General features: G+C 40.6%; 1 protein-coding gene across 1 annotated transcript; it reads right to left on the bottom strand.

Annotated features, from left to right (window-relative positions):
* Window positions 1–9,358: 9,358 nt before the first annotated feature.
* Window positions 9,359–10,837, bottom strand: POU3F4 (POU class 3 homeobox 4). Its single transcript, XM_010949748.3, has one exon. The coding sequence runs from the start codon at window positions 10,825–10,827 to the stop codon at window positions 9,742–9,744; it is 1,086 nt and encodes a 361-aa protein (XP_010948050.1). The 5' UTR covers window positions 10,828–10,837; the 3' UTR covers window positions 9,359–9,741.
* Window positions 10,838–17,152: the final 6,315 nt, after the last annotated feature.

The raw sequence follows: 17,152 nt of genomic DNA, 5'->3' as shown, positions 1-17,152 counted from the left end.
TAGCTGGAAACAATTTGATTACAAAAAGCACTTGCCAAACTGGTGAGGTTTTTTTCCTTCCTTGTTTAAATCGCCATACCCTTAAATTTTCCAACAGAACTTTCTGGTCTGGAAATGTATTTCCCATGCTCTTCTTTGCATATTGTTTTTACCATGTCATCAATCTTGTACAATGAAATCCATAGTGGGAGCAGAATAATTGCACAGAATCTCATTTTGGAGTATGATTATTAGCACCTGCTGATGAGACTTTCACTCTTTCTTAACTCAAGCACGAGTTCCTAGATGCAGAACTGTGGATAGATTAATCCTCTAATAGGGGAAGAGATGAAAATAAGAGAGGAAAATATTTTGCATTACTCATGTTACCGGCCGTTTAGCCCAAGTTTTCAGTGTGTGGAGAGGAGGGACAGGAAGCGGGTTTTAAGCCTGCAATGTGTTTATCCTTCTGCACTTTATTCCTTTAAAAATTTTTCTTACAAAAATGATTCAAACTCACCAGAGGTGAATTCAGTTTTAATTATTTGCAAATAATGCTATGATGCTCAGCATCTATGCATGTAAATCAACTAAGTGCATCTACCCGGGGTTCAACAAAGATGAACAATATTATCAAAATAGCACAAATAAGTGCTGTGTTTGAGTATGAAAATGTACTACAAAAAAGTAGTATTAAAATATAGAGTAGCGGCACTCAATTTGGCAATAGTACATATCTCCAGCACTTTCCAACTCGCATTTAACTAATATTTGTGTACATTTCTATCTTATTTCTATTTTCCCTAGGTATTGTTATCTCCTAAAAGCAAAGTACACACTTTACTCCATACCCTACATATCCCACCCCAACAACGCCTTAAATAGTATGCACTCAATAAATGTTTGTTAAATTGGATGTTGTTGCTATTTCTAGTCTACCAATTTACATATAAAATCTGAACATATTTATTCACTTAAAAATTACTGGGTTTTGAAATTCATATGTTTGTATGTGGGAAGATGGAGAATAGCTTTAAGCTATTATTGTATTGCCTCATTCTTGTCACTTTTTAGTTTGACATTGAGCTTTGAGCAGGCACTGAACAATTCTGACAGCCAGAGGTGTGGAACAGGGTCAGCGCAGCAAGAGAGTCTAGAACAACACATATATTCCAGTAAATACACAGCTTCGTTGCAGGTAGGGTGATTTTTTTTTTGGTGTGTTTTCCAGAAAATTTAAAACAAAAATGCTTGCATATTATCTGGAGGCAATAATACTATGGTTGTGCTGCTTTTACTAAAAGAGTTGCCGTGTGTACTACATATCTCATTGTCAAAAGGGTTAAAAGTGTGTCAAAAATAAATTACTCTCTATTAAAGTATTGAGTCTCTGTCCTGAAAGTCCCTTTTACTTTAATATATTTAAAACATATGAAATCTACTTCTCTTCATCTGAATAGCTTGGTCATTTTTACAAAATACAGACTTAAATATGGGTGGTGTAATTAGGGGAGAGGAAAAAATTATTGGCATGTAGCTTAAGAAAAGTTTCAATGGTTACTTTTAAAACAGTTACTCCAGGGTGTGTGTTCTCTGTGTGTGTGTGTCTGTTTGTGTGTGTGTGTTTGTGTGTGTGTGTGTGTATGTGTGTGTAATTAGAAGCAGCCGAGAGACTGTGATTTTAAAATTGGCAAGTTTTCCATGTAAGCATTTTTTAAACAGATGTTTGTAACAATTTTAATTTAAAATATTACATATCTTAAATGCACATTTACATTTGTGTATCACTGATCTTTCAGTTACTGAATAGCTTATTTTTCTCCAAAAGTTTCAAAGACAAATTTAACCCACAATTATTAAATGTATGTGAATTCATTTCACCTATTTTTTTCCTTCCTATAAGACATGAGTTTAAAACATAAGGCTTTATTCCTTTGCAATGTGAGCCCACATACTTTCATACTCATACAGCAATGAATGAGACCCATGGCCAGTGCATAGAATTCCTATTGATATTAATGAGGTTTTGCCTGGACTAACTGTGGTCATTTTATGTGGCCTAAAGTGGTCATTTTGTTGTGATTTGCATGTTGGTTGTCGCAGAGTAGAGTATATACATTATTTCTAAAGTGCCTACAGATCTTTACAGAAGAAAGGTAGTACATAAATTGTAAAGATTATTATTGCTTCTATTTTAAACTCTTCTAGTTGTGAGTTTCTAAATCATGCATCAATATAGTACAAAGTTTAAATCGGATGTACAGAAAAGGCTCCAAAAGGTAACATTATTTTAAATCAGCAATTTTAAAATTATACACTTATGTATGTATTTTTAATCCATTGAGAACAGAGCTAGTTAGTTTTCGAATTTTACAGAAGGCATCAAACCAGAACTTGCAGGAACATAGCACTAAGGGGTAGAAGAGAATAATAGGACTTGAACTTGCATCAGAGACTGGAGCTCTCAGGGTGGGCCTTTGTCCTGCAATCCTTTCTATATCAACTACCTTGGACCTGCCCTAAGGAGATCAGGGGGAAACACCTATAGAGCCAACACTGTCCACTAATCCATGGACAGTGATGGAGAGAGGATTCAGTGGATCAAAGAGCTACTTTGAAATATTACTTTAGTTTCACTTTTAATGTAAAATCTGGAGAAGTTTGGGTTTTCTCCCCCAGGATACAACATGAAAAATGAAGGTTACTAGGGAAAATATATTTATCTAGAATTTCAACCACTGTCACTTCAAAGTCTCAAAATTAAGGATTTTGAGTTAAACACACTTCGTTCCTCTTCCTATGATGAAAGGAATTCATTTGTAGAAAATTGCTTTTCACTGTTAAGCAAGTCAACCCCTATGCCTTAACAGTGGCTATTATACACTATTCTGAACATTGTTTTGATTATGCCAATAAATCTCACAAATCTAACTTTCTTCTGTTATTTTCTTAGGTCACCACAAGCTTAAGACAGACTTCTGTCTTTAATTCTGATCTTTTCTACATACACTTCTGTGGCAATAAAGAAAAAAAAAACATGCAAATTAAACATGAATATTACCAGCATCTCTACAAGTGGACTGTGACTAGTAAAACATTAAGAAAAATAATATATCCCTGTGCAAGATGTCCACCTAGATAGCTTATTTTCTGCAGTTTGGAATCATGTGCCATTTGAAGCCCTATAAACTACTACCTCTGGGCCATAGTCCTCTATTTTCTGTGCTTTAACAATATGACAGCAAGCAATGATTTTAGCAGGTGGAATGGGTATGTATGTGATTTTCTGTGCTCAGATTGCAAATATCATCAAAGGGAGAATCTTTTACTAGATATACATTCTGTGTAACAAACCTTTTTTAATTGGTCTACTTGGGAGTTACTAACATAATTTTCCAAGCCCAGCTTTATAGGACCTTTTCCAAGCCCAGCTTTTCAATGTCTATGAAAGAGGGGCAGAGCAAAGGCTGGTCTCTGTTCTGGTCAAATCTGAGAGATAATCAGCCACATTATAATGAGATTCTCTTTTATGTGAAAAATAACTGGGGAAGATGAGAATCAATCAATATTAAAAATGTTTTTGACCCCCATTCCTCTCAAGAATCAACACTGATATAACAGACATTGTTTACAAGATGACAATTCAAGCAGTCAATTCAGTGTGTGTGTGTGTCAGAGTTTGGGGGAGGATCACTCAAAGTAGGTTTCTTTTTAACCCTATATAGATAAACCAGAAGTTTGATTGAGTGATTTTTTTTTTCTTTTTAAACTGGTTATCCCAGACTACTATGGGCACAGTTTGAATAGCTGGAAAGATGAAAAGACATATTTAATGAATTGGTAAATGAGTTGATTCTTTCCTGTCTTTGAGCACAGTCTGCCTTCTGTTAAATCACCCTTTCTGTGTGCAAGTGCAGGAATACAGGGAGAATGTGAGGAGAGGGACCATATTTACAGTTGTGAGTATGTATCTACACACACATATTAAATACTGTAGAGTTTCACCCAAAAATTTGCCCCATGATTCCCTTACAGGTGTGAAGTCATCTCATAATAAGGCCCGTTTGGTAGTTAACAAGCCCCCTTGGAAGGCATCCAAGATTAACCCATCTTATACTAAATCCTCCTTGATAACAAATAGTGTTGTAAAGGGAACCCAGTGTTCCAGCTAGTGAGTAAGATAATGTGTGAATAGGTATAAGTTCTATACTCATATTTATGAAAGTATAGTGATCTAATGTATTTTTCACTGGAAGGTGAAAGTGTTCAACTTTGTGTATTCTGTTTACGAGAACAATAGCCTAGGGTACTTATATGTGTTCCTTCTGTCTCCACCTTTTTAGAGGTAGGAGAGGTTAGCTGGATTTTGTTTTCAAGACTGCATTTCTTTAAATAATCCCCTAATTTTGGAAATGTTCCACCAGTAGTGCTCTTAAGAAAAGATACTTTTATTTCATCTTATAAAAAACTGTTAATTGATTTCAAATATATTTTATATTCACTTTTCTTAATGCTTTAAAATTAATATCTATAAATGACTAAGTTAAAAGATTGCTATATTTAAACCTACTCTCTGGGGACATGTATAAAGAATATTCTCTCTTTTTATTTTACAGAATGGATGAGTGTTGAGTGGTATCAATTCATATGGTATTGTTTTGCATTGTTACTTTTTCTTTAAGACTTTTTTGAAAGGGTCACACGTTTGGATTTTTAAATACCAAATCATAAAATAATTTTCACAGTTCTGAGGTTCCATATGCATCTTTAAGATCTGACAGGTGGAAAATACATTTTCTTTGGAAAACTATGTTTTAATCTCTAATCATTTTCTATCTCTCCATTCTCCCTTCTTCTCCTCCCTCCTTACTGAAAAAGACATTATGAATAAAAACAGAAAATTATGTTTCTACTTATAGCCTACAGGCAATTAAAGCAACAACAGCATCCTGACTTGGGAGCAAGGGAAATATCTGAAGGCTAAATATTTCCAAGAGAACAATGTTTAATTTTATTAAAGAAAAATGTAACTTATGTACTATTTTAGGCAATAGTTTCCCATGCCGTTTTCTTTTTAAAGACAAGAAACCAATTTTCAATTATAATATTTTTATTACATTTTTATATTATATATATTATATTAGTTTATTGTTGGAAGGATACATGCTGGAGTTTAGTAATCTATTTCCCTTTTGTTATGTGTGCAGAAAGCCACAGTTGTTTAGATAATCAGCCTATGTCTATATACACATGTATAGTTGATTCTCATATTTGACTTTATCTGCAGCACCTAAATAATTACTCTTTTCATATCTCACCCACCTCCTTAATCTCTTCATTGTCTATTACTCTGATCAGGTGATGGAAATGAAACTTATTTGCCTTCACAGCATTAAATATGGTTAAGTATGTTTTTTCCTTGGTGAGCCCACCAATTCTTATTATGGGAGAGAGAGCTACTGCTGTGAAAGACTGAGAGAAATTGAGGCCAAAGCTGCTTCTCCTACAAAAGCCTTGGTTGGGAATGGGGTGGTGGCAACCTCAATACAAAGAATGTCCCAGGCAAAGGCACCCATATCCCCTGAATTTTAATGAAAATGTCATGTTAATGATATAACAAGGTTGATAAAGAAGTCATCATAAAAATCAACTAGACCTTGGTTATATATTAAGAGAAAGAGAAGAGGCGGTAAAAGAAAGAAGTCTCATAACTATGCATAAAATATATGTAATCAGTAATACATAGTAAAATACTGATAAATAGCAATATGTCCATATATATGTATTTTCAAAAATATCTGCTTATGGCTTCATTAAAGAGTTCAGAACACACTGCTAATTGGTTTCTGTGTACTTTAGTAAGAAAAATTTTAATCAATTCAATTTTTGTATAGGATATTGAAGATAAAGAGGCTAGGTGGTATGAATAGAAATAGAACCAAAGGGTTAAGACTATGGGTTTTGTGCTTGTAGATACAGCTCTATAAAATCAGTATTATTTATAAAGAGAAATATGCCCGTGAGTATGCACACAACATATCGCATATTTCATACACCAGTCTCACATGTGTATGGTGCACTGTGCAGCTGCAAATGATTAGGCAATCTGAAAAATGCAAGACATTATATGTGACAATCATAACCTATTAAAATAATTAAATAATTTTGCTTTGTCTAGCAAAAAATACTTTGGAGTATAAACTGAGGAGGGTTTTACTCTTGGAAAATTATACTTAAATGTCTTTTCTATTACTTAATATGCATCTACAAAAATGTTAGATAAGGCATGTGTGTACATACAAAGCTTTAAAACAACTGCTTCTGATTTAGTAAATTATTCCTCAGCCACCGCTACAGGTAACTGTTCCTTATTTTATGGAAGGTCTTGTGATAAAATTACAGAAGTGAAATGGTATGTAGGGGTGGGAAGAAAAGTACTACATCAAACTTTTCCTCCAAATGTCTACATGTAGTCTATTTTTCTCCCTCCTAAAACTCAGGTAGGAATGTACAGAATTCAGCTTTAGTGAGCAACAATAATTGGACAACAGTTTACCCAAGTTTCTGAGCCCAGGGAGAGCCTTAAGAAGGAGAGCGCTGCTCCTTACAAATAGTTTCCTTTCCATTCCTTATCAGAGGGAATGAGGGCTCACCTACCAGAACAGCACCAGGTGGGAGTGGGGAAGAAGAGGAGGGGTGGTTGCAGGGAGGCGAGATGAAAGCTTCAGCGAAGATCTGGATCCAGTTTCAGGAGGGACAATCTCAGAAAAGGGTCTATCTGTTGGACTAGAGAGAGACACACTCCTTTCGGAGAACATTAATAAGATTTCACTTCCTGAAATGAACCCCCCCCCCTCCCTGGCCTGAGAGCCTTCTCCAACATTTAGGGTGTGTTTTTCATGATCCTGGGCGCGACAACAGGCCACTCTGTGTGTGTGAGTGTATGAAAGGCCAAAAGTCAGTGAGACAGAATTAAGAATTAAAACAATGACTAATGATTCCTAACCTGAAGCAAAGCAGATGCGATGCTCAACCGGAACGTGCCTCTGTTTAAACGCTTCACTTTACACAACACACAATAAAGCCAGGAGAAGAAAACAGATTTTTTTTTGGAAAAATGTTTTATTTAAACCTTTTAAATCTTTTACAACAATAAAATATTGCGTCAATATAAACCCCTTAACTAAAACTGTTCACATCAAACATTACAGCGAATTGTTTTATTTTTGACACCCACCTCATCTTTGAAAGAGTTTCCTTTTAAACACAATGCAGAATTTATTGAAAATAAATAATTGCTGGCAACTGCAATAGGCAATTTGAATAAAATAGTTGAAAAAGCAACTCTTAATGAAAATAGTGTTTATTATACATTGGTTACTAAATGAATAAACTAAATGATCTTTCTTTAAATTAATAACCTCAAAAACGTTTTATACAAAACTGTACAATTATAAAGTTGGCAGAAATATTTGGGTTAACTCAGGTTTGAACTATAATACTTAACTGCAAAGAAAAAAATCGAAATAAACAAACAAAGAAAACCCTAACAGTTGTCAAACATGAACTCATTGTGGGGGGAAAAAAACCCAAAACTAAAACCCAGCTACTAACAGAATGCAGAAGCTTGGCAAAAAAAAAAAAAAAAAGAAAAGAAAAAAAAAGAATCCGGGATTTGAATTAACACATGCTCTTTGACCTGCAGCTGGGGGAGACACAGTGTGGTGGACCCGGGGCCTGGCAGCCCATACTAGCGCATCCTCCACAAGGGGCCATAGGCTTTCAGATCCTTAGGTAGTTTGAAGCTTTGTCTACCGCAGCTGCGTCTGGAGGCCAGGCCCGGCGTCCAGCTCGGGCTTACGGAGACCCCAGCCAGGTCTGGCGAGCAGCGGCTGAGTGTTTGGCTGCTTGTCCGCCCAGCAATGTGTGCTTCTTGGGAATGAGGTGCGCCTATGGACCTGGCGTGTGGACATGAGAGCTAGCAATAAAGCCACAGCAACTGTATAATTTTTGGATCTCTACACAGCCTAGTGAGATTTTTTTTGTAGTTTTTGTTTTTTTTGTAGATAGTAATACGATACCCACAGCTATCTACACACACACAGGTTTGCACGCGCACTCACACACACGCACAGACATACACACAGAGGAGGAAGAAGGAGGAGGAGGAGGAGGAAGAGGAGGAAGAAACCCAGTCTCCCGGGGGCTAGCTAGCTAGCTCAGTCTTCGCTGTGGGCTTCTACCAGCTGTGCTTGTTTGAGGCGCGGAGATGGCTCCCCAGGAGCCCACTCAGAGACAGCGGTGTAACACGAGAGGTGGTACGCGACTAGACCAGAATCCCTGTGACCTTTGCCAATCATTTCATTGTCTTTCTGCACAGAGCAGATAGCGTCTGTCCTCCATCCCCTCGCGACCCCTCCCCAGGAGTTTCTCACTCAGGGAGCCGGCGGTGAACTGGAGGTGAATCTAACTGGGAAGCGTTGACCCAGGCTGTCACCAGCGTCTCCAAGTTGTCTTCAGCTAAAGGAATTGCGTGTGAAGGCAAAGTCCTCGGGTTAGGAGGGCCGTGGTGGGGTCGCGTTTGCAGTCGGCCTGGTAAGGGGCGGGTGGAGAGCTGTGAGTGCAGGCATTCCAGACCTCGAAAAGTGCGGAGCTCTCTCCACTCCTCAGGCCGATCTCCTTCGCCGGGCACCGCTGCTGAGTCCTTCTAGGGCACCCGGATGCTCTGTGGAAGCCTGCGGGGGGTGCTCCACAATTACGGGTAGGAGGGCTCCACAGTTACGGGAAGGAGGGCAAAAAGCTTCAAAATTTCATCTCCTTTGCGCTGGTTTGCAGATCGAATCGGCTTGCGTATTCTGCCCACCCTAGGCACTCCGTCCCCCAGAAAATGTATGTGTGTGTGTGTGTGTGTGTGTGTGTGTGTGTATGTATATGTATATATATGTGTGTATGTGTATATATATATATCCAGTATCATGAACAACTCTCTCCATTGTATCCTCTCTTCTCCAGATTTGGAATAGGGGATCGATGGATGGATGGGCATCTCTCCCTCTCATCCTCCTGGTCCCCCTTCTTTTTCTAAACAATTAAAAAACCATCAGCTCAATGAAGGAATAATAATAATAGCGATAATAATATGGAGTGGTCGATTAGATACAAATTATCTCACAAATATTGTGTACAGCTTGTAGTAAAACACCGCAGACATTTAGAAACGCTATAGAAGTTTAAAAAATGCAAAACTAGTCTATTGTAAAACAGATTTCACCTGAAATACAGCTGCTATAACCAAGGCGCTGAAAGGTTATTTAGAGGCACACATCTGTCTTCCCACCTCCCTCCCCCACACCTACCCCGCCCCCAAGTTATCCCACTCCTTGCTCTTCCTAGAGAGGAGAGACCAAAAAACCTTACTCAGAGTAAACAATATATTTTGATCAGCAGAAAAGGTTGGAGGAAACTGTTGCCCGGCGCAAAGGATTTGAGGTCCCCGCCTGGACTGCTTAATGCAACTGTGTATCTGCGTTGAGAAGCCTGAACGAGCGCGCGCGCGCGTGTTTCCTTTCTTAATATAAATTAGAATCCCCTATTTAAAAAAAAAAAAAACTGGGGGGGGGAGGGGGAGAGAAAGAACGAACAAAAAAGATAGAGCGCTCTATAGAGATAGCAATAATAAAGCTGGAGTGAAAAGAAGAGAGTGTAAGAGAAAGAAATCCGCGCTGCTCCCAGTGCGGCCGACCGCTTCCTCGCTTCCTGCAGTCAAAGATCGTGGCAGGACGTGTCTGTTTTCACCGTGTGCGAATAAACCTCATGTGGCTGCTGATCCCCTGGTGGAGTCATTCTTTTCTCTTTCTGTCTTCGATTACAGAACCAGACACGCACTACTTCTTTCTCCAACTGGAGGCTGTCTGCCAGGGAGGAAATCTCCTGCGCGGCAGGCTTGGGACATTTGAGGAAATGCGTCTCCAGTACGCCCTTGACACTCACCTCGATAGAGGTTCGCTTCTTGCGCTTGCGGCCCTGAGCTGCAATCTTGTCAATGCTGGTCGGGCTCCCTGTGGACGAATCAGCCTCCTCCAGCCACTTGTTCAGCAGCGGCTTCAGCTTGCACATGTTCTTGAAGCTCAGTTGTAAGGCCTCGAACCTGCAGATGGTAGTCTGCGAGAACACGTTGCCGTACAGGGTGCCCAGCGCCAGCCCCACGTCAGCCTGCGTGAAGCCCAACTTGATTCTTCTTTGTTTGAACTGTTTAGCGAACTGTTCCAACTCATCCGAGGTTGGTGTCTCCTCATCCGAGTGATCCTGGCAGTGGTGTGAGCCTAGGTCGCCGTGGTCTGGGGGTTCGCGGAGCACTGGGTGTAAGCTCTGTGCGGAGGCAGAGGCCGGCGGTGGAGTGAGCCCCCCATGCTCCAGCATGCCGCTCACCGTGAAGCCCGGCTGCGAGTACACGTTAAGGGGTTGGCCGCTCGACGTGATGGACGGATTCGGAGCGGGGCTCGCCCCCCAGGCATTTGGGTGGTTAGTGTGCGGAGAGTGGTGGGCGACGTGCGGCGAGCGGTGATGGATGATTGCGCCCAACTGTAGATCTTCGCGCCCAGGCTTCACGTCTTGCTGTTCCAGGGGGCTGGTGGCCAGTGTGGAAGACCATGGGCCTCCGTCGCTCAGACTGGTCACCCAATGATGCCCGAGGGGATGCCCATTGCTAGGAACTCCTTGCAAGTAATCACTTTGGAGAAGTTTCTGAGGGTTTCGGAAAGGACTCCCCTGCTGCATGCCCGCAGAGTCCGCATGGACCAGAGAGCTGGAACTGAGAATGCTGTAGGGATTCGAGGCAGCTGTGGCCATGGTAGGTGAGGATCCCCAACTAGTTATAATGTGGCAAAGGGAGCAGCTTCAGCCTTTGACATCTATGGTGCGGGGGAGCCAAAGCCGTGAGAGCGAGTTACCGGCACTCGCTGTGGCCAATAGCAGCGCGCCTCTTCCTGGCCTGCCACGGGCTCGGCCAATGGCGGTGTGGGAGGCTGGCTAGCACTCCAAATTAGGCTGGCGGAGCTCTAGAGTTTCAGTGAGACCCAAGCAGGAAGTGAATCAATCTTTCGGCTCCATTGGCTGCCTCGCGCTGAGTGGCAGCAGCTTATTTGGTTAACCCTTCCCCCCACCTCCCACCACTCTCGGACTTCCCGGGTGTTTGTAAAGGAGGGGGAAGGATGAGACCGATGTGCGTTTCTCTGTGTTTGGTGGCGGATAGGGGTGAGACGGCAAACTGGTTTTAGAACTCTGTTTAGGTTATACAGATTAATCTAAATAGAGAAAGAAAAAACACTAAGAAAACAATATAACCAGTTTAAATGTCATCTAGATCTTAGTGGATAGGGATTTTTCTTAGATTATTTTGGCGTTCTGGGTAGTTGTGTGTGAAGGACTGCAAAACAAAACCTCACTACAAACTTTGAGCAAAGGTACGTTTTCAGTAGGACCCTAAATCTGTAAGACTGAAGCTCCTGATTCCAGTAAGAGCTATTTCAGTTTGTTTTATTTCATTTTGCCATTTGTAAGAAACTTGATTCCAAGGTCAGAAAGCATCTAAGAAAGAAATGCCCAGATTTTTCTGAAAAAAAAAAAATTGATTTAGGGCATGAAGCACTGGAAAATTCTGGTTAAGTAAAATCTAATATGATACCGTTAAAATTCATTTATTTTAAAGTTTGCTTCCCAATTCAGTCAGCTAATTGGAAGACATGCTTTTTTTTTTTTTTAACTGCTTGGTTTCAGCTCCCATCAGAAGTCCCACAGTTTTTGTCAGAGGCAAAGCTTGCTGAAGCGGGCAACCGTCCTACATATTCACCCCAGAACTCAGCGAACCCCCTCCCAATAGGTATACAAGAGAATGTTCACGACTACTTGCGCCCAGTGGAAAATTGTTAACACTCACTTTTCCACCCTAACCCCAATCCCATGCAAGTTGAAGAAAATGGGAATTATTTAGTGTGCACTGGAAATTCAGAGAGAGAGAGAGATGGCAGGCTGTTTGGCATTAAGTACCGCCTCCCCCAGGGCCCCCATCCCCATTAAGCTTGAATTTACTTTCAATTTGGAAAGACAGATTTGGTTTTACATTTTGATTAGAGGAAAATAGAGGAAAGACTAGTCCTCTGCCTAAGCTTTTATAAGTTAGAGAAGGGCAAGTCTATGTGCTCCACAGCCCTGCGCAAATGCGTTGCTTTTAAGTAGAGTGGGGTGGAAGGCAAAGATTTTAGGTTTGCTCTGGTTGAGAAAAGGCAACACTGGATACCTAGTACACTCTCTGAGGTTAAAAACGATCTTCCATTGCATAATTTTGGAGGTAACCTAGTTGTGTAATTATATTTGCACATACAGAAGACGGCATCAGAGTTCCCTTATTGGTTTAAAATTCCATTAAATATATTGCAAGAGCTCCTAGGTTAAGCTTGATTTAAATTTGCATACATTTTCATATATTTAGCAGAAATAAAAGAAGGCTTGCAGCTACCAGAAAGTCATTAAGGCATTAGTTTCTCTAAGAAGACAGATCTGAAGAAAATACAAGAAAATGAGAAAAAAAAAAAAAGGTGAGCTTATTCTGCCATTCCTCTATGTAGCTAAAGAGCATATATTTCCTGTGAAATGAGTAATTTCTTATCAGAGCACAGAGCAATAAGAGCTTATGTTGGTAAATGTAAACTGTCTTTTATGCAGGAAAACCTGGCATCTGGTTGAGATCTGTTTTTTTCGTTCTCTCTCTCTTAAAAAAAATTAAAAAGGGTAAACACTTAGTAATTATTGGCAGAGAGGATCATTTGCCATCTTCCCCCCTCCTTCTTCTCCTTCATTGGAATTGTGCTTTCATTTGCCGGCGTCCTATTGTAAAGATTTATCTGCTTTTAACCTAGAAATGGATTTTTCCTCTCTCTTCTCTCCTCTCTTCTCCTTTCCTCTCATCTTTCTGCCGAGGAATGTCGTTTCTTTACAGACAACTGTATGTATCTTCTTTTGCAAGAATGCCATCTCATTTGTGCCTGAACTTCTGCTTTCTGAAGAAAAAAATAACTGTTAAAATTAAACAAAAATAGAAGTTTTCAGGTGCTCTGTTAGACTGCCTGTTCAAGGATCCATTTGCCAGTCTGGTCGGGTCAGTTTAGAGGTCAGAGGGAAACACCTTGGAGAAACCATAGGAGCAAAAAAATCATGATCATTGCCATGTTGTTGTTGGTGGTGGGTTCCCCACCCCCTTCACTGCAGCTGCATTTGGGTGAGAGTTGCTAATCTTAGTCTGGCCATTCAGGGAGTTAAGGCAATTATCAATGGATAAGACTTTTGCATGAAGAAGAAGGGGGTCCTTTTCCAATTCTGACTTATTTGAGTTCTTACAATCAACCTTCCTCTTGCCCATGGCCTCTGCTCTGGGCGAAGGGGTTTAGCCAGCCACGCAAAAGTAGATCAGACCTTTTGCCCTGAGGCTGGAGGGGTGGGTGGTGTTGAGAAGGGGGCATCTGCGCCCAGGGATGGGTTTTTCTATACCCTTGTTTCGCAGTCTTTTAATATAAGAATAGCTTCTGTCAGGAGAAAAAAAAAATAACAATGTTAGTTGTCTTTTTCTTTCCATTATTTCCTTTCTTTCTTTCTCTCTTTCTTTCTTTCTGTTTTAATAATTAGTCCCCATGAATATAGATACTGCCTATTGAATTCAGGTGGAATCACATCCTTCAGCAGCTGAGACAGAATCTCTTGCACGTAAGATGCTTTGTTTTTTGAAGAAAATATCTGCATATAGTCAAATCTTCTTGCTGTTCTAACTAATCTACTGGAGAGGTTTCCTTCGCCCTCTCCTGTCAGTCTAACTTCCCAAGTGTAACAGATGCCACTCTCAAGCGCTCCTTTCTGCGGCTTCTCTTTATTCAGCCTTGCATATTTCTCCCCATGATCTGGGTTTCCATAGAGAGAGGAATAAAAGGGGGGACCATAGTCACAAATCCCCTGCCCCATGCAAAATAAAAGAGCCTCATTCAATAGACGACCCTGTCTGGACATGGGAGAAAAATAAGTCCATGCCAAGCTACTGTTGCAAAGAGCTGGTAACTTATTTTTCATAGACTGCATTTTGCCTTAAACTCAAAAGTTTCCACTGGCAAACCTGCTCTCTTGGGTAAGTGGGCTAAATACACAGCTTGGTGTTCTCCTCACCGAGATCTTGAAGTCCACTGCCAGATCCTCAGATCTGATTTACCCCACCCCCTCTAGAGCTATGGTTTGAAAATAATAATAGCTGTCGAACCCTGCCAGGCTGGGGCAGCTAAAAGTCGCCCTGGAGAGGAGCCAAGCTTAGAAGTGCAGGAATTGTAATTTTAACAAGTCTACACACCTATCTCCATCAAGGCAGCTCAGGTTTCGATTACCGTGCCTGGCCATCGAATAGCACCAACTTCATTCCTCCTAGGGATGCCTTCGCACCCCAACTCGCTACCCCACCCTATCCATCACTTTGCTTATTTTTTAAGAGAGCAATTCAGTTGATTTCTAAAGGCAAGTCAGATCAGCTTGATTTACCTGTACTCATTTATTTGTAAACTGGGGGTTCACAGTGGTTCTCCTCCCTCAAAAGATTTAAAGATACATAACTCCTGAAAGTCTTTGCAGACAATACGCCCCGTTCCCTAAACTTCCCTTTCAAAGTAAGGAAAGACCCACAAAAGAAATTAAACAGATTAATGTACTTTAAGTCGCTGTTCTTGTGGAAGCACCCGAGCATGGTTGCAGGCTGGCAGCCTGTGCCCAGGCTGGTTCAGAAAGTGCCCCAGTCATGGGGATTATGCCGCTTGTAGATTTCATTTCTGAGTGTAAATTACGAAGTGTTCTCCTTACCCCTACAAGAGAAGGAGGCTATCCGGGGCTGGGGCTGGCCGGGGTTGAGGAGGGGGTTAAGGAAAGAAGTCCAAAAGGCCAGATGTAAATGTGTATAATACAGCATGAAGCTCCAGACGGTAGGACATGACACATAGGCGTGACCTCAAGATTGAAAACTTTACCTTCCACACAAGTTCATCTTGGAAGGAGGACACGTTAAATTGGGCTTGGTAGGGACAAGTACACATTTTCTCTTTATAACTGGGGAGCTCATAAGGGAAGGGAAACAATTGAACAGCCTATGAAAACTGCAGAGAAAGAAACCTTTTCCCTGATGTCTCTACACTGAACTCATGAGACGTTCTCAGTGTGAGACACAGCTGCCTTTCAAAGCACCAGCCCACTGTAACTGCTGTCATAGTTTTTGTTGTTGTTGTTCTTGTTGTTGTTGTGGTTGCTGCTGCTGCTGCTGCTGTTGTTGTTGTTGTTGTTGTTGTTGTTGTTCTTGTTCTTCTTGTTCTTCTTCTTGTTCTTCTTCTTGTTCTTCTTCTTCTTCTTCTTCTTCTTCTTCTTCTTCTTCTTCTTCTTCTTCTTCTTCTTCTTCTTCTTCTTCTTCTTCTTCTTCTTCTTCTTCTTCTTCTTCTTCTTCTTCTTCCAATTTTTGTCAAACTGTGTAGTGGAGGATAAGGGGCTTGTAATATTCTGAGGGATAATTTTTTTAAAAAATTAGACAACATTAACAGACATTAGCCAATACCGATTCAGGCTCAATTAGTTAATTTTTAAAGATCTCTGTTGGCTTTTCTTGAACGTGAAGAAGAGGATATTTAGAGAAAAGGGGAGAGAGGGAGGGGGAGGAATGACAGCATACAGCGAATGCTGCAGCAGAAACAGGGCATTTTATAAAATAAAATATTCATCGTGAAAAATTTAATACAAATACCCCATTCTTTGAGAACACTAGTCATTTGCTAGCAAAATCGAGTGTCAGTGGGCAAGTGCTGAGGCATTGTGTGGCTGGGGCCGCGGCAGGAGGGTTTGAGGATAGATAGATGGGGACAATAGAGACCCTCACTGCGGAGGGAAAGGATGCTGGCTCCCGCCGCTGCATAGGCAAGGTCGCGTTGATCCCGTCTCAGTTTCTTTTCTGAGTTCACTTCTTTCCTTGCCATTGCCTGATCCCAGAGAAAGAACTCTACGGAGACAGAGCTATTGTGCAGTATTCTACGTGGCTATCATTTTCACAGTATCAGGATTTGGGGTGTATAGGAATCACTGTGGGCATTTGTCAGTCTCTTGTTTTGCACCGCAGATAGAGACTAGTTTCGAGAAATCCTGTTGCCTCTTTTACAAAATACAGACCCCATGTGGAATTACCTCTCTCTCTCTCCTCTCCCTCCCTCCCTCTCTCTTTAATAGAGTAGCAGAATGTTTATACATTTAAACTTCGGTGGTGTTTTTTATTTTTATTTTGACTTTTTTCTTAAAGTAAAAAATGGTGAGAACATTTAGAGACGAGAAGAGAATAGTTCCAGCTGCCTGATTGATCAGAGGGCGCTTAAAGATGATCTATTACTTTGAACTCTGCGAATCTGCATTCGAGGCATCAATAAGTCTACCTAGTTGAACATGAGACGCCTTTTATAAATCACTTTATTAGTTAATAGAACCTTCCCAAATTGCAATTCACTTTCTTTTTCGTGGACGGTTTAAGGTTTTAACGTGCAAAATCTATACGAATGCTCGGGCTTCATTCATATCTGAGATCGAGTTTTCCCGGCACTCGCGTTCTCCGGCTCCCTCCCTAAGTATTTATCTGAAATGGCTAACAATCTGAGTCTCCGTGCGGTGATGGGAATACGGGAAACTTGATTACAGATCGAAATATGGGCTCTTCTAGGAAAATACTTTTAGTAAGTAATCAGCTTAGTGTTTGGGGCTCACGTTAATATTTCCGGACCCCACGGTGGGTAAGACTCTATATATTTGAAAATAGCAAGCAACCAGATTTAACCTGCTATCATTATTTAGAAACTTTGATTATTTTTTCCCAGAGGGATTAAGTAGAGAAGCGGGCTGACGATTGTGAGAAAAATGCATTAAAAAGAATTTTAAAAGCATGTTATGTCTATATCTATATGTATAGATGAGAGAAGGAAAAGTGTCTGGTGAATAGTCCACTTTTCAAGGACATTTTGGGAACCTATTTTTTACAAGAATATAAGGGCTTCCTCTGTTGTGATTGTAGTTGTGTTGGTCCTAGGGGGAGGGGTGTTGGTTTCCTGAGTTCTCCTAAAAAATCTCCATA

This window comes from Camelus bactrianus, chromosome X (assembly GCF_048773025.1).
Source record: "Camelus bactrianus isolate YW-2024 breed Bactrian camel chromosome X, ASM4877302v1, whole genome shotgun sequence".
Lineage (NCBI taxonomy): Eukaryota > Metazoa > Chordata > Mammalia > Artiodactyla > Camelidae > Camelus > Camelus bactrianus.
This window is presented reverse-complemented; position numbering and strand designations above follow the sequence as displayed.